This window comes from Gadus morhua, chromosome 12, assembly GCF_902167405.1.
Source record: "Gadus morhua chromosome 12, gadMor3.0, whole genome shotgun sequence".
Taxonomy (NCBI): domain Eukaryota; kingdom Metazoa; phylum Chordata; class Actinopteri; order Gadiformes; family Gadidae; genus Gadus; species Gadus morhua.
In genome coordinates, this window is record NC_044059.1 from 5568365 (window position 1) to 5592178 (window position 23814).

The 23814-nt window shown below is 50.6% G+C and overlaps 4 protein-coding genes across 4 annotated transcripts in view; 3 read left to right on the forward strand and 1 right to left on the reverse strand.

Annotated features, from left to right (window-relative positions):
- shroom2a (shroom family member 2a) overlaps window positions 1-12685 on the forward strand; it is a 31975-nt gene extending 19290 nt beyond the window's left edge. Inside the window, 9 exon segments of the mRNA XM_030372578.1 lie at window positions 56-2609; window positions 3017-3096; window positions 5634-5871; window positions 5873-6246; window positions 7079-7356; window positions 7557-7980; window positions 8189-8393; window positions 9909-10181; window positions 10925-12685. Coding sequence (XP_030228438.1) covers window positions 56-2609; window positions 3017-3096; window positions 5634-5871; window positions 5873-6246; window positions 7079-7356; window positions 7557-7980; window positions 8189-8393; window positions 9909-10181; window positions 10925-11197 — 4699 coding nt within the window. The 3' untranslated portion in view covers window positions 11198-12685.
- A 145-nt stretch (window positions 12686-12830) lies between these two features.
- Window positions 12831-16791, forward strand: cldn34a (claudin 34a). The gene is made up of 2 exons (XM_030372577.1): window positions 12831-13331; window positions 15709-16791. Exon 2 carries the CDS (start codon window positions 15770-15772, stop codon window positions 16517-16519), a length of 750 nt encoding a protein of 249 aa, XP_030228437.1. The 5' UTR covers window positions 12831-13331; window positions 15709-15769; the 3' UTR covers window positions 16520-16791.
- A 2798-nt stretch (window positions 16792-19589) lies between these two features.
- On the reverse strand, window positions 19590-21078 carry cldn33b (claudin 33b). The gene has a single exon (XM_030373071.1). It carries the CDS (start codon window positions 20951-20953, stop codon window positions 20276-20278), a length of 678 nt encoding a protein of 225 aa, XP_030228931.1. The 5' UTR covers window positions 20954-21078; the 3' UTR covers window positions 19590-20275.
- Window positions 21079-23242: 2164 nt separating this feature from the next.
- Window positions 23243-23814, forward strand: part of wwc3 (WWC family member 3) — a 35163-nt gene continuing 34591 nt past the window's right edge. Inside the window, exon 1 of the mRNA XM_030372787.1 lies at window positions 23243-23665. Coding sequence (XP_030228647.1) covers window positions 23520-23665 — 146 coding nt within the window. The 5' untranslated portion in view covers window positions 23243-23519. The remainder of the gene's footprint in view (window positions 23666-23814) is intronic.

Genomic DNA, 23814 nt, shown 5'->3' on the forward strand with positions numbered 1-23814 from the left:
TTAACAGAATAACGTTCGCCACGTATCTTGTACGTTATTTTCTTTGATTCTTCAGCACATCCTCAACCGACCTTTCCAGCGACTGGGAGCAGAGCAACCTGCGTCGAGTGTCAGACCAGTTCAGCTCTCTGGGCAGCATGGACAGCCTAGAACAGGCCTCCCATCCCTACCCTCCAGGACAACTCTCCCCCGCAAAATCCAGTGGCAGCGTGGAGCACCTGGGAGGAGGAGGAGGAGCAGGAGGAGGAGGAGGAGGGGGCGGCGGCGGCAAGCGGGACTCGGCCTACAGCTCCTTCTCCACCAGCTCTGGCACGCCGGACTACACCCTTTCCAGGAGCAACGCCGCCTCGACCGAGAACATGCTTCATAAAGTCAACCAGTGGGACTCTGGGGGCAAGCCCGGCGGAGGCAGACCCGCTCAGGGCTCCACTGAGGCGGGGAGGACGCACGAGGACAGGCAGGGCTACCTGAACATGGCAGGTGGGAGCACGGGCCGAGACAGTCCTCGTTCGGAGGAGCAGATCGGCTCCCGCCACTCCAGCTCCAGCAGGGCGAGCTACGGCCCCGTTTGGCACATCCCTGAGAAGAAGAAGTCCTCCTCCTCCTCCTCGCCTCCACCTCCTCCGCCGCAGCGCAGCGACAGCTTTGCCGCCACCAAGATGCACGAGAGGGGCCTGGTCATAGGATACTCCGAGGGTCCCGATGCACTCCTCCATTCCAAACCCAGCGAGAAGGCGTCCGACAAAAGACCAGAGTCGGCTGAGACCGTTAAACATGTCTCTGAAATCCGCCGTCATGTCCCCTCGTTCAAAAATGACACCAACACTTTCCAAATACCACCCGATGTCTCCACTCACTCCCAGCTGAACTCCAACAAGCAGTACCCCGGGACAGATGTCCGACCAGGCCAACCGTCCCAGGTCAACCAGCCCCCCATATGGCAATATTACCCCCAGGCCAGGGCCCCAGCTGCACCCAAGCCCCAGAGCACCAGTGGCTACTACAGCAGTATGGAGGAGCTGCCCACCAACAACCCTGGTGCCCCCTACCCTCCAAGCCAGGGACGGCCTGCTGCTGCTCCCCTGGGTGCCGCTCCACTCGATCAGACCCCGGAGAGCACTGGACACAGTCGGTACTACTGCATCACCAAAAGCCAGCCGGGCCAGCCCAGCTCCAGGAAGGCAGCCGAGGACAGAATGGGGGCGTCAGACGTGGAGGCGGTGCAGGCAAGAAATGACATCAATTCTCTGACTCCTCCAGCCGAGGACAAGGCAAAGTACCACCAGGTTCCCCTGCAGCAGGGCTGCCGTCCTGGGAAGGACAGCAACGGATATGGCCGGCACGAGGAGAGTCTTCCCCAACACACACGCCAGCACTCGGGTACGCCCCCGGCCCTGTCAGACCACCACACCGCTAAAGCCCCTCCTGACATCAGGGGGAATCTGAGGCTGAATCCCCAGACCGCGGATCCTTATCAAAGGGGTGTACCCCCTGGAAAACTCCCGGACCAGAGGAGGTCTCTGCCGCTGCAGCAGGAACTCAGGATCCAGAACCAGGACCACGAGAAGATCCGACCCCAGACCACCCCCATGCTCCACTCTCTGTCCATGGAGACCAAGGCCCGAGGCGGCTCCCTTGGAGAGGCCCAGGCCGAGGAGTCCATCGATGCCAAGATGGCCAAGAGGAGCGACCGCTTTGCCACCACGTTAAGGAACGAGATCCAGATGAGGAAAGCCAAGCTTCAGAAAAGCATCAGCGCCGCCACCCTCTCCAGCACCGAGCCCGAGGAGGAGACCGGAAGCTGGAGGCCCGCAGAGAACTCCCCTGCCTCCTCCTTGGAGGGCTCCTTCACCAGCACCTACAAGGACCATCTGAAGGAGGCGCAGGCCCGCGTGCTCCAAGCCACGTCCTTCCGGAGGAGGGACCTGGAGCCAATCCTCCTAGAGCAACCCGGGGCCGAGGCCTTGTCCGGCTACCAAGCGTCCATGGGGAGTCGCAAAGACATCTCTTCCCTGCCAACGGTCTCCGAGGCTGGCATCAGCAGAACGGCGTCCGTTTGCGGCAGTCAGGTGACCCGCATCGGAAGCCGGAAGCGTTTCCCCGTGGAGAGGAAGGTGAAGTCTTTCTCAGAACCAAACAAGATCCACCAGGTGGGCGTGGGCGACCACGTCCCCAACGACGGCAACCCAACGAAGCCCACCGAGGGAGCTGGCCAACCGGTCTCGGCTAAGACCCCGGCGTCCAATCGGAGCCGCTCTGAGAACTTTGGCGATGCCAACAGTGCTGCCGCCCTGTCCTCCGCCGGTGACCCTGGAGCATCGCTGAGGGAAGTGGGAGGGGGGTTCCCTCCTTCCACAGTGAACCAAGGGGAGGCATGGAGGGGAAGCTACTCCGACCAAAACCAGGCCTTGCTAGACCAGGAGAGGCTGGGCACCTTCGCAGAGTACGAGGCTCGGTGGAGTGACCAGCGGAAGTCGACTGAGACGAGGGGTTCTGGGCGGTACCACTCGGCAGATAACATCCTGGACCCTGGTGCGGAGGACCGGGCCAAACCTCCATGCTACCACGAGCGGTCTCGCTCCTCACCCTCTGCGGACTTCTACGGACAGGTGCGCTGTTTTCTTTACCTAGTTCTTAGTTGGATGGATCGCAATAATAATGATTATTTAAAATAAACAAATACCATTTATAAATGCATGCACATTTCTTCAAAGTTTCAAAGTTAATATTGAGCCAACAGATTGAAGCAACACTCGAGGAAACTCGACATCCCCTGTTTAGACAAGTTCACCTCACCTCGAATTAGGAAGGCCCAACCATGGGAGCCAAGTCAAATACAAATCTCATGTTTGTTCATAATGACACGCCCAGAGACCAAACAAGAAATTAACCCGATGACAAAACTATCGCCTCCTCTATTGTCGGCAGAGGCTAGGCGGGGGGAAAGTCTGGGATCTTAGTCTGGGATAAGACTGGTGAAATAAGAACGTACGTGTTTCTGTTCATCTACGTGAAGGTTCCAGCCCCCGGTCGAAAGTCTACAGAGTACGTTCCAATGGAAAGCAGACCTGCAGACCATCACGGCACTTCTACCAGGTGAGGAGGGGTCTTTCATAGCCATGTCAATTATATTAGCCTAGCCCGTAATCACACGTACAGTCTCAAAGGGCTTCAAAGGCCACATTATACAACACACCCCTAACCCTAAGCCCTCTAAAGGGAAAAGAACAACTCCCTTAACTATCAAGGAGAACCCCATATAGTTATAAAAGTTTACCACATACTGCTGGTTCACCTGTGTTTTATAGAACTTGCATCTAGTTCACATTTATTTTATACAACTGCTGATTTATTTGTTAACAACCGAGCATAATCATTAGGCCACTGGATTCTTTATTTTGTTACTCATGTGATCAACCTCTGGAATATTTGGGTACATTTTTGATGAGCGACGATATGTTTTGATGCAGCACATTTGGATGATTTACATGTGTACATCTTGTGGTCTAATGGGGATTGCCAGAACCAGTCTTCAGTTTAAACCGAACATGAGAGAGCATTCCGGTTCAGCAGAACTTTGTGATTGTGGGTGCTTGGTGACGTCTGTGGGACATACCATGAGCTCAGTCTCTGCCGAGCTGAAACAACGCAGGCCTTCTGTCTGAATCGGCTGTGTGCTGGTGGTGTAGGCGAGGCATCTGATGGGGGCCCACACACAGGAAGTGTTTCAACAACCTGCTAGAGCAATGTCTTTTACTCGAAGCATAACCCTCTAAAAGTCAAGAATACTTGGTTGAGCCATTGTCTTCATGTGTGTGTGTGTGGATGGCTTGGTGCCAAATCGCTTTGAGCGTTGATGGGATCCATGCTAGAAGTGAAGCATGGCGAGCATACACATGTGTGTACCGCTGTAGAGAAGGGATTTCTTTGTAAACAGAGGCCTCTTTGCACACCATGTGACGTGCATATATTTAGGACATGTGCATGTCTACCACCTGTACATTAAAAAAGGGCTCGCTAGCAAGACACTTTAAATACAGGCATGGTCATATGTGTCAATGTTACGCGCATGCATGTTGATATGAACACACAGATTGAAACATGCACAAAGATGGATATGTGCAGAGATGGCGATTATTCATTTATGGTTCACTGCTATTAATTTCTAAGGAGGGTTCGGAAATGAATGAGGAACGGATTTTGAATCGGCTAGATGATATATAATGTATGTAAAAACGTTATCTTCAGTCCTTCTGGAGCCACGCTTTATGTGCTGCTTTTGAGTGAGTCTGTAAGAGAGGTACTCCATTGTGGATGATGGTTGGCTGATGATGATGTCATGCACTGTGGCACAGTGACTCCTAACCAGTTATTCAGGAAGTGTGGAGAGCCAGATCATCTTGTGATTGACCGGTTAACTCTGGGGTGTTAGATGTTGCCTCGTCATACCACTAGCGTGCGCACACACACACACTCACACTCACACTCACACACACACACACACACACACACACACACACACACACACACACACACACACACACACACACACACACACACACACAGCATGTCTTTCGATATGACTCCCAGTGTTGGCATGACAGCCTTATCACTCCCAGTGTTGGCATGACGAGGACGTGAGTCCTGCATTAGCATGACAACAGCGAGGACCGTCTGTCTGTTAGTGATACGAAGCAGGTGTAAGGCACACCGCTACAGGTGTCTGTCACACAAGAGCATGAAACACACATCCTACAGCACACATATGGAGCTCCTCATAGGGTGAGTAGTGGCTTTTTCTAAAAAAGCACTTGAATGCACTTTATTTTTTCGGGTTTGTGTGTGTGTGTGTTTATTGATATATTGTGGGCAGGAGAGTCTAGACTTGTTAGGGTGCTTAACTTCCTTGGTTCATGGTTGTTGGGTCAGTCCCCATTTCCACGCTATAGCTGTAGGCATCCTTGAGCCGGAGGAACTACTAACCCCTGCCAGCTCCAGTCTTTATTCATGGGTATTGAGGAAGTTGAGTATTTCATACTCCCCATCCTTGTGGTATGGCCTGGGCCGTCATTGCCCAGTGTAGAGATGGAGGACGAGGTTGTGACCCTGGCCGGCCTCTGATTCCCGTTCATCACAGACTTGTGGGATCTCAAGTATTCCTTTAATTCCTGCCAGCTACCAACCAGGCTTCTGGGTGCAGAGCTGAGCGTCAGAGAGAGGTCTTTCCCTTCTCCTACTTCTCTCTCGCTCTTTGCCTATCCTTCACTCTCTTGTCTCATTCTATCTTTATCTCTCTCCATTTAGCCTTCAAACTCTCTGTCTATCTCCAGCTGTCCGTCTATCACTTGCTCTTTGTCTCACACTTTCTGCCTGTCTCATGTTCTCTTTCTCTTCCTTCTTCTCTCCGTCTTTGTCTTCCTTTCTCTCTCCCTCTCCCTCCCCCTCACTCTGTATAATCACAGTGTCAGTTGGGGGAGACGATCAGCTGTTATTTAATGGCGCTCTAGATGAGGGGTCTGTGCTGTCTGGGTGTTAGGAAGGCGTGTCATTAAAAGCTTTGTGTGTGTGTCTGTGTGTGTGTGCGTGTGTGTGTGTGTGTGTGTGTGTCCGTTGTCTCTGTCTGTGTTCGCCAGGTTTCCAGCTGACGGCAGGCAGAGGCAGAGCGCCGCTGAGCGCGAGCAGTGCGGCCCCCCCCCAGAGTACCGGGGCGCCCCCAGGACCCCCGCGGCGGCCCCTCCCCCCGCCTACCCCCGGCCCCCCTCCCTCCCCCGCAGCCCCACAGACCCCTCGGACCTCGGACCGCCCCCCCCACCTCACCAGCTCCAGGGCCAGGAGGAATCCCGCCGTGCCCCCCATGCTAGACCTCCTCCCCAGGCAGCCAGGGGTCCCCCCGTTGCCCGGCGACGCCCCCCAGTCCATGTTGCCCGCCCTGCCCTGCCAGGGAGAAGGCCCTGCCCCCGGCTCTGCTAAAGGAGACGTCGACCCCGCCCCCGCTCTAAGCCCCGCCCACAACTTTCCAGAGAGGCAGTCTGAGCCGAGCAGGGAGCTGGAGGAGCCGGGACCTGGGGTAGCGGTGGTGGCTGAGGAAGGGATACCAACCGCAGCGGAGCCTCACACAAGCTCTCCCCCCCCGGACACGACCAGCCAGAGCACCATGGAGGACCAGCGCATGCCCTCTCCGCAGTTCCACCCCCAGCGGCTCAGCGACCAGCCCCCCGTCCCACTGCAGGCCCAGGGCTCACCCAGGTAAGCCTTCAAAGGCCCTCCTCTCACCACCTCATGGTACCTATCCGTGGTCCGGTTGTCGCTCCACTGCTGGAGCAAGGCATCTACACCGACACAACTCTCCCAACATTTGGGATTGATGTCGATGGTTGTCGCTGCAGATTCTGCTGGGACATACATTAGCATAAGATAGATGACATGTGTAAGGGTTGGAATGTGCTTGTTCATTGTTCTGCCGCTGAATGGCCTGCCATGAGCTGCAGTGGACTCCCGGCTGCCGTGTATTTATAGCGGACAGAAACCAAAGCCCAGCAAGGAGCAGCCTCAGATGTTCCGATGGAAAGACGCTCTTCTGGCATCGTCGGGCTGCAACGCTCTTTGGCTGAACCACCACTCGTGTCGGTCTGGGCCCAGGAACTGAACCAGCAGAATTTGATTCCCCCCTTAAATACATAGTTGTGCTTCAAACGGGATCGCATTGAGTTTTCTCTTTCCTTCTTTTCCGTTTTCGTTCTTCATTCTCCTTCGGTCTCCTTCTCTCCCTCTCAATCTGTCTCTCTCTCACTCTCTCTCCCTCTTCGCATTTTATTCTGTGTCGGTCTTTCCCTTCTCCGTCTCTCTCTCTACTTTCCGTCTCCCCTTCCTCTCTCTGTCTGTGTCTACCACCCTTCTCTCTCTCTCTCTCTCTCTCTCTCTCTCTCTCTCTCTCTCTCTCTCTCTCTCTCTCTCTCTCTCTCTCTCTCTCTCTCTCTCTCTCTCTCTCTCTCTCTCTCTCTCTCTCTCTCTCTCTTCCCCCCCCCCCCCCCCCCCCTGTATACCAGTGAAACTAAACAAACTAAATCTCTCTCTCTAGGATGGACCCCATGGTGGAGACCACCAGCACCACCCCTATGGCCGTAAAGAAGGTCCCTATTCGGATCGTCCACTCAGAGAGCGAGGCGGAGAAGGACCACCAGCAGTACATCCTCCTGCAGGACCACGCCCCCCCTCCCCTAGTGCACGGCCCCCAGGCGTCTCTGGTCGGGGGCCCCCAGGAGCAGGACTACTCCGTCTTCTGTGCCTACTCTCGTCAGAAAGAGACGGAGGTCGGTCCCGACGACCTCCCGCCTCCACCCAAAGACCTGTTGACGGGTACGACGGAATATAAGACAATGTAATAAGGCTATGGCGGTTTAGAGAAAGATGGTTTGAGGAAATACCTTTCAAAGTTTAAATATCCCTTTTACTATACAACTCATTCATTGATTATGTAACCATGACAACATACGTGTTCATTCAGAATGGTGGTTCTAAACTGTGTGGATGTTCTCTCCGCACGCCTTCGCCAACAGCTCCCGTCAGCTGGGAGGACCCCTCGGAGCTCCCAGCGCCCCCGCCAGAATACCCGGACCTTCCCACGGAGTACCCCGAACCCCCGATGGACGCCGCCATGGACCTGCCCACCGAATACCCCCCGGACCTCTCCACGGAGACCCCCCCAGGCCCGGCCCCGGCGCCCGCTCCACAGCAGCCCACGGAGGACGGCGACACGCCCCCCCTCCCCCCGACCGGGGTGTATGGGGACGACCCCAAGAGCCAGGAGCTGGCCCGGGACATTATGGGCAAAGACAAGTCCCTGGCGGACGTCCTGGACCAGAGCAAGAGGCGGACCACCATGGACCTGATGGAGGGGATCTTCCCACAGGGGGAGCCCCTGCTGGAGGGGCCGCACCAGCGCCGCAAGCTGGGCAGCAGCAGCCGGCCCGGGGAGGGAAGGTAACCTAGCCCCCCTCACACGATCTCTAGGCTGTGGCCAATCAGTGCTCTTCAATCTCACTGAGGTGGTCGTTATTGAACGATGACTAAATGTCAATGCGGTTTGCTCTCAAGCACTTTTTTTTATGAAGACCTTTTGGTGACATGAGCCAACCTTCAGATTCTCCCCTGTCTATTTACCATAACAACCGTCCTTCATGTATTTCAGGAAACCCGAGGAGGACAGTCTAGCGCCGTCGGTTTCCGTGGTGACCAGCTCGGCGTACTACAGCACCTCCGCCCCCATGGCGGAGCTCCTCATCAAGATGAAGAGCATGCAGGAGGGGCAGCAGCAGCAGCAGGAGGAGGAAGAGGAGTTGGAGGAGGAGCACGACTCTGAGGAGGAGCTGGACATTGACCTGGCCAACAAAAAGGTATCACAGCGGCCTGAGAGCTTTTACTTTGAAGGTTGAAGTACCAATGGAACCCAGAGTTGTTTGGACCGTGACGTTTCAGAGTGACCGTTATCCGCTCCATTTCCACTGTTGGCGAGAACGTTAAAATACCACTTCACAACAGAGAGGGTCAATCCCAGCTCTTTCAGTCTTGCGTCGCCCGACCTACCTACCTGTAAGCCATGGCAGAGGCAACTTCAGACTCAACGCGGGTACCCTAGCGTACACACACTCAACAATCATCAATCTGAACCTGACAGTTTTTGCTCCTAACGATGGTCGATGGTCCACTTAAAAATAGGCTAAATACAGGAGCCGATCCCTAGGCTCAAAAACGATTGTGCACCAAACGAATTGTGAAGGAGATGCACTCTTTCCATTCAGTCACTGAGACAATTAGAGCTAGTCCTGCATTTAACATTATGCTTCTTTAAATTTCCTTACTTTCAAAGGTAGGCTAAACTTAAACATAGTCATAGCTTGTGTCATTGATCTACAGTACGCTATAGGGTAATAACCAGCCTGCATCTCCCTGGAGAACGGGCTTCAATCTCTCAGTGAGTGGGTATTATTTTTTAAGGGTTTGCGCAAAAAAAAATAGTCCTACACATGTAAGTTGAAACTAAGGAAGTATCTACAACCACATAGGACGAGGCTGATCTCTGCTAATTCCTTTATCACCCATGACCATGTCCAGATCAAGTTTGTTAATTAAACAGTTAAATCTCTTATATATTGGTCTGTGTGGCAGCACTGAGCTCATAAGCCTGGCTGGCCCAGTTTTAGAGGCGTTTGTGATAAAACTGGATTGGATCAGAATTTGCCATGAAAAGTTCAGTAGAGAAAAAACTTGTTTGGCGGAAAGTACACACGGGCACATCTGAATGTTTGGTCATGTCACCACAAGTTCTTCAAAAGGTGTTAAGACTCTAGTGAAAGAGTCTCAAGGGCTTAAAACAGAACAACTTAACATGAGTATGGTCCTGGAGGAGCAGTTGGTTCCTTAGCGCCACACTGTGGATGTAAATTGTTAGGTTGTATCAGCAGTATTCCAGTTATACTGACTGTGGTCTCTCTCTCCCCCGCCCATGTCTCTCCTCTCTCTCTCTCTCACCCCTTTCTCTGTGTCTCTCTCTCCCCCGCTCATGTCTCTCTCTCCCCCTCCCATGTCTCTCACTCTCTCTCTCCCATGTCTCTCTCTCTCCTCACTCCTCTCTCTCCCCCTCCCATTTCTCTCTCTCCCTCTCCCTCCTCTCTCTCTCTCTCTCTCCCTCTCTCTCTCTCTCCCTCCTCTCTCTCTCTCTCTCTCTCTCTCTCTCTCTCTCTCTCTCTCTCTCTCTCTCTCTCTCTCTCTCTCTCTCTCTCTCTCTCTCTCTCTCTCTCTCTCTCTCTCTCTCTCTCTCTCTCTCTCTCTCTCTCTGTGTATCTCTCTCTCTCTCTCCCATGTCTCTCTCTCTCCTCACTCCTCTCCCCCCCCCCCCGTTCCTCCAACAGCAGGAGCTGATCTCCAGCCTGAGCAGGAAGCTGGGCGTTCTGCGGGAGGCCAGGCGCGGCGTGCAGGAGGACGTGCTGGACAACAACGCGCTGGGCGAGGAGGTGGAGGCGGCCGTGCAGCGCGTGTGCAAGCCCAACCAGCTGGACAAGTTCCGCATGTTTGTGGGCGACCTGGACAAGGTGGTCAGCCTGCTGCTGTCGCTGTCGGGCCGGCTGGCGCGCGTGGAGAACGCCCTCAACACCCCGGAGGAGCACGCCACGCCCGAGGAGAGGGTGAGCACAGGCTTACACACACACACACACACACACACACACACACACACACACACACACACACACACACACACACACACACACACACACACACACACGGGGCGCACCCATGCAGGCTTACACACACACACACGTGCACACACACACACACACACACACACACACACACACACACACACACACACACACACACACACACACACACACGTACACACAAAAACATGTACACACAAAAACATGTACACACACATAGGCCAACAGAGAGTTAGGAAGACGTTTAAGCCCTCTCTTGCACACGCCCGGATCTCATCAGTTATATTCATAGACTGTAAGATAAATATGGGTGTTTATTGGCCTTCTACAGACAGGAGAAGGCTCATCTATAGGAGCTATCAAAATACTTAATTAGAGATGAATTGAAACGAAGAATGTAATTATTTGCTTTGTATTTTAAGATCAAAACCACATTTCTTGCCGTTGACTAACAATGGTGGTGGCTTTTTTTTTTGCATCCAATGACCGCGGCGACCAAAAACAGGTGGTCACGGCTGCCGATTAGTATTTGTAACTTTCAGAAAGATAAGTTTTGCCTGACCACACATTGCCACCAAGCCAAGGTGTCCAAGTTCATCCATTCGGTGTAGACATTGAGACAACAAGCGCTCCCAGCTTGGCCTTCTGTCAGACGTTGCTCTGTATGTCTGTATCCTGAAGGCTGTTTGTTTGGTCCTCTCCCTCCACAGCGCACGCTGACAGACAAGCGCACCCTGCTGATCCGCCAGCACGAGGACGCCAAGGAGCTGAAGGAGAACCTGGACCGGCGCGAGCGCCTGGTCTACGACATCCTGTCCAGCTACCTGGCCGACGAGAGCCTGGCCGATTACCAGCACTTCGTCAAGATGAAGTCGGCCCTCATCATCGAGCAGCGCAAGCTGGACGACAAGATCCGCCTGGGGGAGGAGCAGCTCAAGTGTCTGACGGACAGCCTGCCCCCGGAGCAACGTCTGAGCCTGTGAGAGAGAGACCGACAGCTAACCTCAGGGGAACGCACCTCCGGCTGTAGTTCTGCCCCCGGCGCCCACCGGAGGGCGCCAGAGACAAGCCATCGAAGAGACGGAGAAAGACTTTTGGATCCACAGAAAGGAGAGGTGGTGATCTTCTGGTAGGGGGGAGGGCGGATGTGACACACCCTTTCTGCTTAGTAATGGACGGTTCCCTAAGCAACGGACCACCTCCCTTAACGACCCGTACCTCCCTGAGAGACGCACCCTACTCCTTAGCAACGGACCCCTTCTCCTTAGCAACGGACCCCTTCACCCTAGCGACGGATTGCTCTCCTTGGCGACGACCCCTTCTCCCTATAGCGACAGACTGCTCTCCTTGGCAACGGACCCTTTTCTCCTTAGCCAGGGACCCCTTTACCCTAGCAACGGACCACTCTCCTTTTCAACGCACGCCTCTGCTGTCGACGTACCCTCTCCTTGGCGAGCGTATGTGCAGCGGACTGGGCTGAAGAGAATCTCCATTCCCCTTCTTGTCTAGTAATTTATTGTAGCGTGATGACTGCACCCAGGGACAGTATTTCCTTTATTAGCTGCGGCGGCGCTGATACTTTATTTGAACATTTGCCATCTCTAACAATTGCAATTTCTTTTTTCCCTTTTTTTAAGTGAGACCCCTTTTTTATGCGACGTAATAAGATAAAAAGCCTAATATTTCAATTATACAGGTATATACTCGATATAAACTAGTGGCCTTTTTTAATACCCTTTTCCTTGGAAGAATGGCTTCGCTTCCGGATGTGATGTCGGTGATAAAGCCATCATCATCCTCATCCCCTGAGAACAGGAAACAGGAAGCAGGAAGTGGCTGCAGGTCATTTCAAGCACTTGGTCAATGTACTGATCGCTATAGACTGAAAAGGCACTTCAAACCATTCAATTTCCACAAGCATTCCCAGAGGGGCCGGGTCCCTGTGTGACGGTCCCCTCTTTTCAAACATACTTTATACTTCATCAGTCCCCCCTCGTGTCTGGAAAGAGCCCTGTCTGGTTAAAACACTGGCCAAACAACACTACATTCACACGTGTGGTTGTTTGTATGTGTGTGTGTGTGTCATGATACTTGTAAGATGTGTATTCATATGTATTCCCGGGATCGTACCCTTGAACTGAACACGTGTTGCTGTATGTTATGTTTTGTTATATTATGTTATGTTGTGAGCAGTTAATTATGAGCGACAATATTTCCTCTTCACTACCTGTCTTCTGCTTTAATTTCAACACTAAATACAATCAGTGTCTCAACTCGTACTGTGATTTTCGGTCCCTGAAATGTTCTATTTGTCAACAATACTACGTTCCACTCCTCCCCGTGAGGCAAAGCCACTCTGGATGTTGTTTTCTGTGAGTGATGGGGTAAAGGTTCACACTTTTTGACACGGCTGACCTGTATGGATGGAATCAGCTGTTGCTCTATCTCAAATAAATGGTCTGCTGAAACGACATGGTTGCCTTGGTTTAATTGAAAGGCCTGGTGTGATTCTGATTGGTCTGCAAAAACTGCAAGGTTTGATTCAAAGTCCTGATATTATTATGGGTCTGCAGACATTACAAGGTTTAATTTAAAGACGTGATTCTAAAGGGTCTGTAGAAACTAAATAATTTATTCTAGCTTCTGGTATTAGCTATTGCTATTGTGTTTCCTGTCATGATCGTGAGACTCTTTTGACTTGGAATAATGTCAAAGGTTCTGTCAAAGCCCTGTAAATGATCCACACTGATAACATGTTGGATGATCAATTCTAAATGATATGATTGAAGTCATAAATTGAGTTGAATTCTAATGACAGCTCTCTGATTGTCCTCCACGTTGTTGTTCCATCCCCTGAACTATCTGGCTCCACTTCCCTCAGAAGACCGTGTGTGTGTGTCGTACTGTAGTTGATTAACCTTGACCCCTCCTACTCCCCCTCTCTGCTGATAGACCTGATGGCAGCAACACGATTCTGACATGGTGAAATATTTATTACGGTTTGATGCGTCAGAAAAACCTGCTCACACGCCGAGATTCACATCACATCCCCTTCTGCCAGGTTTATATCAACGGCCTCCATATGTTGTTGAAGACGAGGGCAAACAAGATATGAAGGTAAGGGACTACAATATTAATTATGTGTAGTGTTTTTACTGGTGTTAAATGTATACTCTACAACTTCTGTTATGTGAGGTTAATCATTTAACCATAGTGGCTTCCCCTGTGCTTTCCAGAGAGCATATTGCTGCTAGTTAAATGGCTCTGCGCTGCATTCTTCACTTCAACGTAGGAGTGTCAGTTAAGGTTTCACAGCAACACAGTATAATTTGCCCAACTTCAACAAGACTGCAGGAATTCTGAATCATAACAGACCAGATACACATGGCTGTGAGAGCTTTCATGTCAGAAGTTGGGAGGCTTGAACTTTGATTTTCTTAATGCTGTGGTATTCACAACATTGGGGAGCGAATTAAACTGACATTTGAGCTTTTCAATGTCAAACTAATTAATCCCACCTGAGCGGCGTCTCCCACAGAGATGGTATTTCACTGAACAACTGTTGGAGCTGGGATTGACCGGAAAAGCTAAACGTATAAACATGTAAAGATAAAAGGCATTCTGTTCATTCTGTTTAAAGCCTGCACTTTCTAAATACAACATATTACCATATTGAATGTTGTCATTGTTGTTCTATTGATATATATGTCTACTCAAAGCTGTATAGGGAGTTGGTAAGCACCATTTTATAAACATAAAATGGCATATCCAGAAAAATACTCAATATCCCGTTTTATGTTATATAGATACAATCTTAGACTACATCTACACTGATGTTTACTGTGTTTCCTACGCCTTTACAGGCTATCTAAGATGGCCTTGTGATAGAGCTAGCCATGATACAGGTCCTGGGACACTTGGCCTACATATGCTGACTGCAAGTAGCAGGCAAAGGGCAACAAGAAAGGGAGTGAATGTATCGTCTTCCACAATACCATATAAACCACTCCCATCATTATCTAATACATATACACTTTGATCAAAAGCCACTTACAATACCATGCATGAATACACTATTATACACTACCGTTCAAAGGTTTGGGGTCACTTAGAAATTTCCTTTTTTTTTTTTTAAAGAAAAGCACTGTTTTTTTCAATGAAGATAACATGAAAATAATCTGAAATACAGCCTGGACCAGAGGTCTTCGACAGGGGGTCCGCGACCCCTAGGGGGTCCGTGGAGGTACTGTAGGGGGGGGCGGATTGCGAAAGTTTTGGTTGATTAGACTTATTTTTTATATTCCCCCCGATTTGTATGGTTTATTAAGTTCCTTATGTTGTGTACTATTCACTAAAAAAGAAATAAATCATTCTTTAGTATGATGACCAACACAACATTGGAAGCAGTCAACATAAAAACTGCTCTTTCCTTTAGGCCAGGCCGATGTGTTGAGATTAATTTATATTATAAACTTCTTTATTTAACTGACACAATTCCACTGAGAAGTATGTAGCGTCGGTCGGTTCGGAGCAATTCATATTTATTTATGAATTGTAAAATTAAAATAAATGTACTGATTTTGAGTCAGTAACGGTAATAAATCACTTTTCTTTATTTTTTTACAGCCTTTGCAATTTGCATACCGCGTTCTATTACGTCGCAATTTCGATTTTAATTCGATTAATCGTTCAGCCCTAACTCGCACCCACCTGACACATCTGGACTGGCTGCGTAAGTTTCTCATCCGGTCTTTATATCTACCCCCTCCTCCGCCACAATACGTATTTGGATGAGAGTGTGCAGCCAAGACTGTTGGGAGAGAGAGAGAGTGCTGTTATGGAAGGAATAATGTTCAGAACCCCGGTCATTATCGGGAAAATAAGCATCAGCAGAGAAATAGTCCGCCAAAGACGTACATGTCGCTTAGCAACCGGACACGCTGGGGTTGATAAGTTACCGGACTACTTGCGGAGTGAGAAGAAAGACACTAATAAACACCACTAATTTTCGTTTCCACATTTGTTGCAAAAAAATGTCCATTTGAATAGCTTTTATGCATGATTACATGCAATTGACAGACATTGGTGATCTCGGCAGGTATCAGTTTATTATGTTATGTTATGTTTATGAATGGCAGTGGCATGGCCACCCTGCTCACTGTACCTTGCACATGTTTAAAATAAAAACCTAAATATATGAACCTGTGTATTATTTGAATATCTTAGTATTGAATGCAAAATAACAAGGTAAATTTATACATGGCACTGTAGGACCAGTTTAATATAAAACACCATTTTATACAATATATAAGTAGGGGTCCCCGCTCCATCTCTCCAGGAGTGGAACCCCTTACCCGGGCAGTGTAAGTGCCTTGCTCTACCAGTGGGAATGGAACCCCCTCACCCTGGCAGTGTTAGTGCCACGCTCCACCACTCAACCTCGAAACGCCCACCAATAGTAGCCTGCTTATTGATTCTGATCTGTGTTCATCAGGTGCGATGGTGCTGAGGCCCGGACGGTTCACAGGATCCCAGCAGGGCGTTGATAGACCATAATGCGCTACCTAGCTCACACGGCCCACAAGCAGTTCGTGGGCTTGCTCATGGGCTGCGTGGCGTGGATCATCACCACGGCGGCCACGGGCCTCAACGAGTGGCGCCTGTGGCACGTTCAGGACACGACGGTGGTGTCGTCAGGCGTGGCCTGGGTGGGCATCTGGCGCGCCTGCTTCTACAGCCACACCCTCGCCCGCTTCGAGTTCTGCCGCAAAATGGACATCACCGCGGGCTACCTGCCGCCGGAGATCGTGGCGGCGCAGGTTCTGATGGTTCTGGCGATAGCGTGCGGGCTGGCGGGGAACGTGGCGGCATTCTACGCCGTCAGGATGGTGTACTTCTCCGTGATGAGGCGCAACCGCCTCCGACTGACGTTCGCCGTGGCGGGGTCGCTGTACGTCCTCACGGGAGTGTGTTCCTCCGTTCCGCTGGTCTGGAACATGACCTCGGTCATGGCCAATCAGAGCATCGACTTCCCCCCAGAGTTCCACATGCCGTCGGCGCCGACGCAGCAGAGGGTGGGGGCGGCGGTTGCCGTGGGGTTGGCGGGCTCCCTGCTGATCATGCTCTGCGGGCTGATGTTCCTCTGCTACCGGCCCCCCCATGGGAGGGATGAGCCTATCCAACGGACCGTAGACCACTCCCTCCAGGGCTCCTCGGGGCTGACCACCATCGGCCCCGTGGCCAAGACCAGGGACGGAGGGAAGGATAACCCGACCTTTGACCCCGAGGACGGGCAACAGCCCTGAAGATGAAGAAGAAGCCATGAACACTCTTCATCTTCATGAGCATGATGTGCATCTGGGGAATGGTTGGGATTTCACACCAACTGGAGTCTAACGGATTCGGTAGATTAAAGTTTAATCTTATTGGAGTTCAACATTGACTGACTGAAAAAAAATATCTTCACTAGAAAAGAAATGTCCGAAGCAACATTTACAGTTTTTATTGTATAATATTCAAATACAAACACTACAATGTGCTAATATATATTGTAAATAAAATGTAGCCTAACATACAATTGCCTCACTCAACTCAAACAGGAATAATAATAACTTCACAAAATAAATTGTCCTTAAAGTATTCACAACAAAGTTCAAAGATTGTGTTCAAAGACCATCCCGGTCTTTGGAGCCAGATTATTTTAGACTTGAAAAAACGGTCACAGCAACACTGGAGACTGATGACTTTGCCCCTCAAGTGTTATCTGTTATCTAAACAACGTAACATTACCCGGCCATTATCTGCTTTAGTGATTACAGGCACCCGGGCTGAACCAATGGTCATGTCTGTCTCCACGGAGAAGCGCTGATCACGTGACCTGGAGTGGGCTCGTCTGACGACAGCAGGCAACATATGAGCCCCGAAGTAGGGGGGAGTGAGAAGGGGCGGGGAAGGAAGAGAGTAGTGATTGTTCCCAGGGAATTAACGTACACATTATCTCACACACGCACCCATATGCATATTCTCACGCATGCACAAACGCATACACACTCACTTACACACATGTGCATTCTCACGCAGGTGTATTCGTACACGTACACACATGCACACATACTCTGACTGACACACACACAAAAGCATTGAGACTCCCACTCTCATAAAAAGTATACACTCCCACGTAGGCACTCACGTGCACGCACCCACACACTTCAGCTCACTACGGGTGGTTGACAGTGTGGAGAGACGAGGGGCCTCTTGAGCAGCTCTCTGTCAGGAACACACGTCCCCCGTCCCCCCGCCCTCGCAACCCCTTCCATAGGCCCATAGGCCCGTGCTGCAGGAGACCCATACATCCAGACTACTGGAGTCTGTCTGTTTGTGTTTCTTTCTGTCTGTGTCTCTGTCTGTCTGTGTCTCTGTCTGTCTGTGTCTCTGTCTTTCTGTGTCTCTGTCTGTCTGTGTCTCTGTCTGTCTGTGTCTCTGTCTGTCTGTGTCTCTGTCTTTCTGTGTCTCTGTCTGTCTGTGTCTCTGTCTGTGTCTCTGTCTGTCTGTGTCTCTGTCTGTGTCTCTGTCTGTCTGTGTCTCTGTCTTTCTGTGTCTCTGTCTGTCTGTGTCTCTGTCTGTCTGTGCCTCTGTCTGTGTCTCTGTCTTTCTGTGTCTCTGTCTGTCTGTGTCTCTGTCTGTGTCTCTGTCTGTCTGTGTCTCTGTCTGTGTCTCTGTCTTTCTGTGTCTCTGTCTGTCTGTGTCTCTGTCTGTGTCTCTGTCTGTCTGTGTCTCTGTCTGTCTGTGTGTATGTCTCTCACTCTGGGGGAGAATGTGCAGCATCATCATCGTTCATGGCTGACCTCGTTTAGCTCTGTCTAATCATGATCTTATCTTTTTGAAGATACTTCAGATACTGTTATCAACACTTTTGAGGAGAGTTTTACTGATTCACTTGAGAAATAGTCCTATCGTTATCTGCAAGGGAAACAAGATCATCAAGTGATCAAGTTGTTATCTCTCACTTATTCCAAGGAAAGTAGTGTTAAATATATACCATGTCTTCTGTCTATAAGATAAATAATATTAAACTCTAACAGTTTTATTTTACTATTATGTCATAGTCTTATTCTTATGATTCTCTCTACATTTTGTCAACCACATTCCCTTGTTTGTCCAGTGGTTCCTGCGGTTTGCAGCAGCATTTGACCAGCCCAACTCTCCCCTCTACATACTAAAAGGGAGAACTTTTGTTTGGTTGGTAACGATTATTGAATTGTTCTCTAATTCTGCTCCACTCTGGTTTGAAAGGAGATATTGGTACAGTTCTTTGCATGTGTTGATCACTTAACATCGCCTCCATGATCGAGACCAAAGTGTATCATCATCATCATCATCATCATCATCATCATCATCATCATCATCATCATCCTCAACCCAATGGCTGACCTCCTCCGGGTCTGTCTGATTATCTGTGATCATTCTTCCCGGGGCGCGCTGCCTATTAAGGCCTTCATTAAACACAGCTTAGCTCAGCCAGCCACCGGGAAATCTGCTGGAATTAGTCCCATGCTGGGCTACCCCGAAGCAGGCAGGCAGGCACACACACACACACACACACACACACACACACACAAACACACACATAAGCGCACACACATACACAAACACAGACACACACACATACACAGACACACATATACATGCAAACACATGCATACACACACACATATACACACATACACACACACACACACACACACACACACACACACACACACACACACACACACACACACACACACACACACACTCAATCAAAAACACATAACACAAACATGGGACAAACCCATGCATACACCACAGATAACACACAGACACACACACATCTAATGCAAAGACGCACACCTGCACACATCACACATAAACAATGCTTACACACACACACACACACACACACACACACACACAAACACACACACACACACACACACACACACACACACACACACACACACACACACACACACAACAGACCAGGCCCGCTGTGCTCCCCCCCCCCCCTGCTGGACATGCTGACTGAGGAATCAGGCGCGCCATGATGGGAGGGCATTGTGCCTCCGGGCCCTTCCTGTTCAGGGGTTATGTGAGTGGAGCACGGCAGGTGGGCCTTGTTGTACGCTCACACAGCCCAGGAGAAGCCAAGTGCTTTAGCCTCTTTACCCTGCGGCGCTCCGTGGAGCCCTCAGCGGGCTGTTGGCTCCAGGCCCGGGCGACACACGTGACCACTGCTCCGCTCCACACAAACAACGCGCTCCAGGCTTTCTTTTGGTGGAAAAGGGAAGATCCGAGAGTCGTTCTTCAGAACAATAGATTTCTTTATAGAAACTGTGCAAAAAAAGTGCAAAATTAAACAGGATAGGGACTGGATTCACACATGAAATGGGCTTTTTCTAAAGGATCTTTGGGTACAAAATATATAACTTACCAGGTAGACATTTGGTTCATTTTGGACCACCACTGAAAGCAAAAGGCTTGATCTGCCCCTAGTTTTAATTAGATTTTACAATGGTATCTATCAACTAACAACAAGCAGAAACCAATTTTAACAGCCATTGTAATTCCTAACATCACTGATACAAGCAGTTCTTGTAAAAACACAGTTTTTTTACTTTTTCTTCTTTGGCTTTAGACTTGATTGCATAACAACACGACAGTATGGACGCTGATCAGGTTAATCATAATAATAATCCAATACCGGTCGTCAACATGCTATCATATCAGAATAGCTCCATTTCAAGGATCAGAGGACAATAGATTATCAACATGTCATTATTTTCGTACAGCTCCGAAACCGACCGACGCTACATACTTCTCAGCGGTATTGTGTCAGCGTCAGCTGTTCCACTGGGTCTCTAGCCCCAGTACTGTGTTATCATGGTCATAGTAACGGGTGTTTTTTTAAGTCGGACGACATTGGTCCAGGTGTAAAGGTTCTGGAAGGTTCTGGAAGGTTCTGGAAGGTTCCGTCTCCTCGCTGCACTTCAGTCCAGCCGTCGGGTCTGGTTCTCGTACCCGGGTCACACGTACTCTGATCGTTTCGCGGCGGTCAGCTCCCCTCCCCGGGCCTCGTACCGGTACTGCGGCCTGGGCCGGCGCCGGCTGGCCGACCCCAGGGCGGCGGTGACGAGCAGCAGGACCCCGGCCGCACACAGCAGGAACCCCGCCGCCCAGCCGCAGAACAGGGCGTCGCCGAACTCCCAGCGCGGCACCACGTCCGGCAGGGCCTCGTCGAAGAAGCGCAGCACGGCCAGGTGCGCCACGTACGACACGGGGATCAGACACAGGATCCCGGACAGCACCGCCAGCACGCCGCCCAGCATCACCAGGGTCCTCTTGGCTTGCCCTCCCCCGCCGCCGCCGCCGTCCCCGTCTCTGCAGCTGTTGACCATCTGCATCCCCGGGATGGTCACCAGGAGTCCCAGCATCCCCGTGGCCAGCGACGCGCACATGAGGACGCGGCCCAGCTTCATGTCGTGCGCCAGGCCCAGCAGGCTGTCGTAGGAGCGGCACTCCATGCCCCCGATGTCCTGCACCACGCACGTCTCCCACAGGCCCAGCTGGTAGCTCTCGATGGCCAGCAGCTCCGTGGACATGCTCAGCCAGTGGGGCAGGATGGTGGAGGCCAGCGCGCACAGCCAGCCGCCCAGCCACAAGCACACCGCCAGCAGCTCAGAGGAACGGCCGCACGCCTCCATGGTCCAGTGAGTGATCGCTGCTGCTGCTGCTCGGGGCTGTGGCTGGCCCTTGACCGACCAGTGGGAGTGGAAGAGAGAGAGCGAGAGAGAGAGAGAGGGCCGGGATGGAGAGGGAGGGAGAGAGAGCGAGGAAGAGAGGGAGAGAGTGGAGGGGGATGGGAGGGAGAGAGAGTTCCTCCCTTCTCCGACTCGGTTGTTATGTCAGGTTGGAGAGGATTATGTCAGGCGGGTTTCCGCTTGAATAAACTTGCTGGGAACACCTGCTGATTGGTCTGGTCCCTCCTAGTCGCTCCTTGTCTCTCCTGGTCATTCCTGGTCTCGTCGGGTCTCTCCTGGTCTCATCTCATTGCTCCTGGTCTCTAGTGGTCTCTGGTAGTCTCCTCTAGTCTCCTCTAGTCGCTCTGGGTCTTTCTGGTTCTCTGGTGGTCTCCTTTGGTCTCTCCTGATCTATCTGGTGGTCTATTGTGGTCTCCTTTGGTCTCTCCTGATCTCTCTGGTGGTCTATGGTGGTCTCCTTTGGTCTCTCCTGATCTCTCTGGTTCTCTGGTAGTCTCTGGTAGTCTCTCCTGATCTCTGGGTCTCTAGTGGTCTCTGGTAGTCTCCCCTGGTCTCTCGGGGTCTCTCCGGTTTAGGGTTCCGGGTCTCTGTGTCTCGAGCTCATCCACACATCATGTGTGTCGGGGGGGAGAGGGGACAATTCGGGCCCTGCCCAATCTGTGCTGCCAGGGGCCTTCGGGAGGGAAGGAGGGGGAGGAACCAGCCTGTGATGACGTCACCACCACACTTCCAATGACTTGATGGCGAGGGCAAGGGGCGGGGGGGGGGGGGGGGGGGGGGGGGGGGGGGGGGCGGCGTTCATAATCCTCACCCAAAGCAAAAGTTAAAAGAGCTTTTTAACAATGATTTCTTCCCAACACACGGTCTCCCTCAGAGGTTCCCTCCGTTGAGATGGCCTCTCGTCAGACCCTGTGGCCTCGCAGGATGAGACAGAGGCGGCCTCACCCTAGACTCCCAGACTCAGGTGTGGTCTAAAGCCCTGAGAGCCTGTAATGACGGTCATAACCGTAATAACTGTTATAGAGGAGCGCCCTGGGCTTGCATGGGGGCAGGAACACATTAATGTCATCAGCTTATGAAATGAAGTCACACGTTGAATTACAATGACGATCATTAAGATTCGACGTTTCACATTCCGTATCTTTCGTCAGTTGAAAGATTAAAAAATGTAAATATTCTTCTTCTTCTATAAACATTGGGTTGACAGTTATTGTATAAAATGGATTTCAACGATGGTCATTGGGTTTGAGGCACTGAAGAAACTGACAGGAAGTGTCAGAATACTAGAGACTAATAGCAGGAAATGTCTGAATACTAGGGACTGATTGCAAGAAGTTTCTGAATACTAGAGACTGATAGCAGGAAGCTCAGTTGTACGTGACACAAATTGTACACAACACACAATACAAACAAAATGATGCACACAAAAACACAGACATTAACACACACACCCTTGCTTGTGCACACACGTATACACACACACACACACACACACACACACACACACACACACACACACACATATGCAAGCACAAACACACACACACACACACACACACACACACACACACACACACACACACACACACACACACACACACACACACACACACACACACACACACACACACTCTCTCTCACTCAACTGACTTGCTGGTTATTAACTGTAATATGGTGTCTACTTGGCTGTTCAAACACACCAACTCCAGTTTAGTATTATTCACATAGATACAAACTCACCATCATCAACAAATGCTGAATTGTAAAAAAAGAAAACTCTGCAACATTATGTCCTTACAATGGTAACATTAATTTAACGATAAAGTCATACATTCAAGTTCAGGTTCCTGTCATGTACAAAGAGGCCTCAATTGTGAAGTTTCAGTCAAATCCTAAACTTATTAATTCATAGCACTGCCTTCTGAGGACACGCGATGGCGCTATTGTATCATTGCGAGAGACACACGCCAAAAACCAACTTGGCATTGGAGTCTGCACTTTATGATGTTTACTTTATGTCATTATGGGACCGCCACTTAGGTTTACACAAGTATATGTACGCTCTTTATTAATCCTATAAATTGTTGTGGTTTTTATGTCTACAACAATGAACTTAGGAAAACTTTTTTTTTTTTTTTAATACATAATGCACTTTCGATAGTTGATCATATCGATCTTTTCGGAGCGGCGGCGACATGAGCCTCCCATTGGACGGAGAAATACGTCCGTTCGTACGTTCTCGCACAATTTATGCAAATTAGCTATGCCCGAATATGGACTCGACGGAATGAAATATGGTCGAAGAGGCGAACATGGACGACCGAGGAGCGTAAAAAGAGTGGAGCGATAGTTTTTTTCTTCCTCGGGAAAGTGGATGCGTCGCAAAGGCGGTCGTTTCGGCTGCGAAACTTTGTGGATTAACTTGTTTTTTGTGGCTATACGCGCACACGAAGAGCTTGTAATGCTGTGAAGCTCAACTTTTGCGAAAAGGGCAGGGGGTCCCAACGCTATGCCGTGGGTAAGCAGCGGTAAAGGCAGGGAGAGCTCTGAGCTGCCGCTGCCCGCTGGCTGGGAGGAAGCCCGGGATTACGACGGCCGGGTGTTCTTTATCGATCACAACACTCGGCAGACCTCGTGGATAGACCCCAGAGATAGGTAAGAGGGTTGTTTGTGAGCCTTGCTGTTTCATCCGTGTGACAGTGAAAGGGAACAAGCCCCTCGGCTTCCTTCCACTGAGGATCGGAGAGGGCGCAGGGGTGGACGTCGAAAACAACTGATGGTATTTTCCCCCGAACCAGGGTGAA

Excerpts from the sequence above, each read along its gene's own strand:
- cldn34a (XM_030372577.1), top strand. The coding sequence starts at position 15,770 with ATGCGCTACCTAGCTCACACGGCCCACAAGCAGTTCGTGGGCTTGCTC.
- cldn33b (XM_030373071.1), bottom strand. The coding sequence starts at position 20,953 with ATGGAGGCGTGCGGCCGTTCCTCTGAGCTGCTGGCGGTGTGCTTGTGG.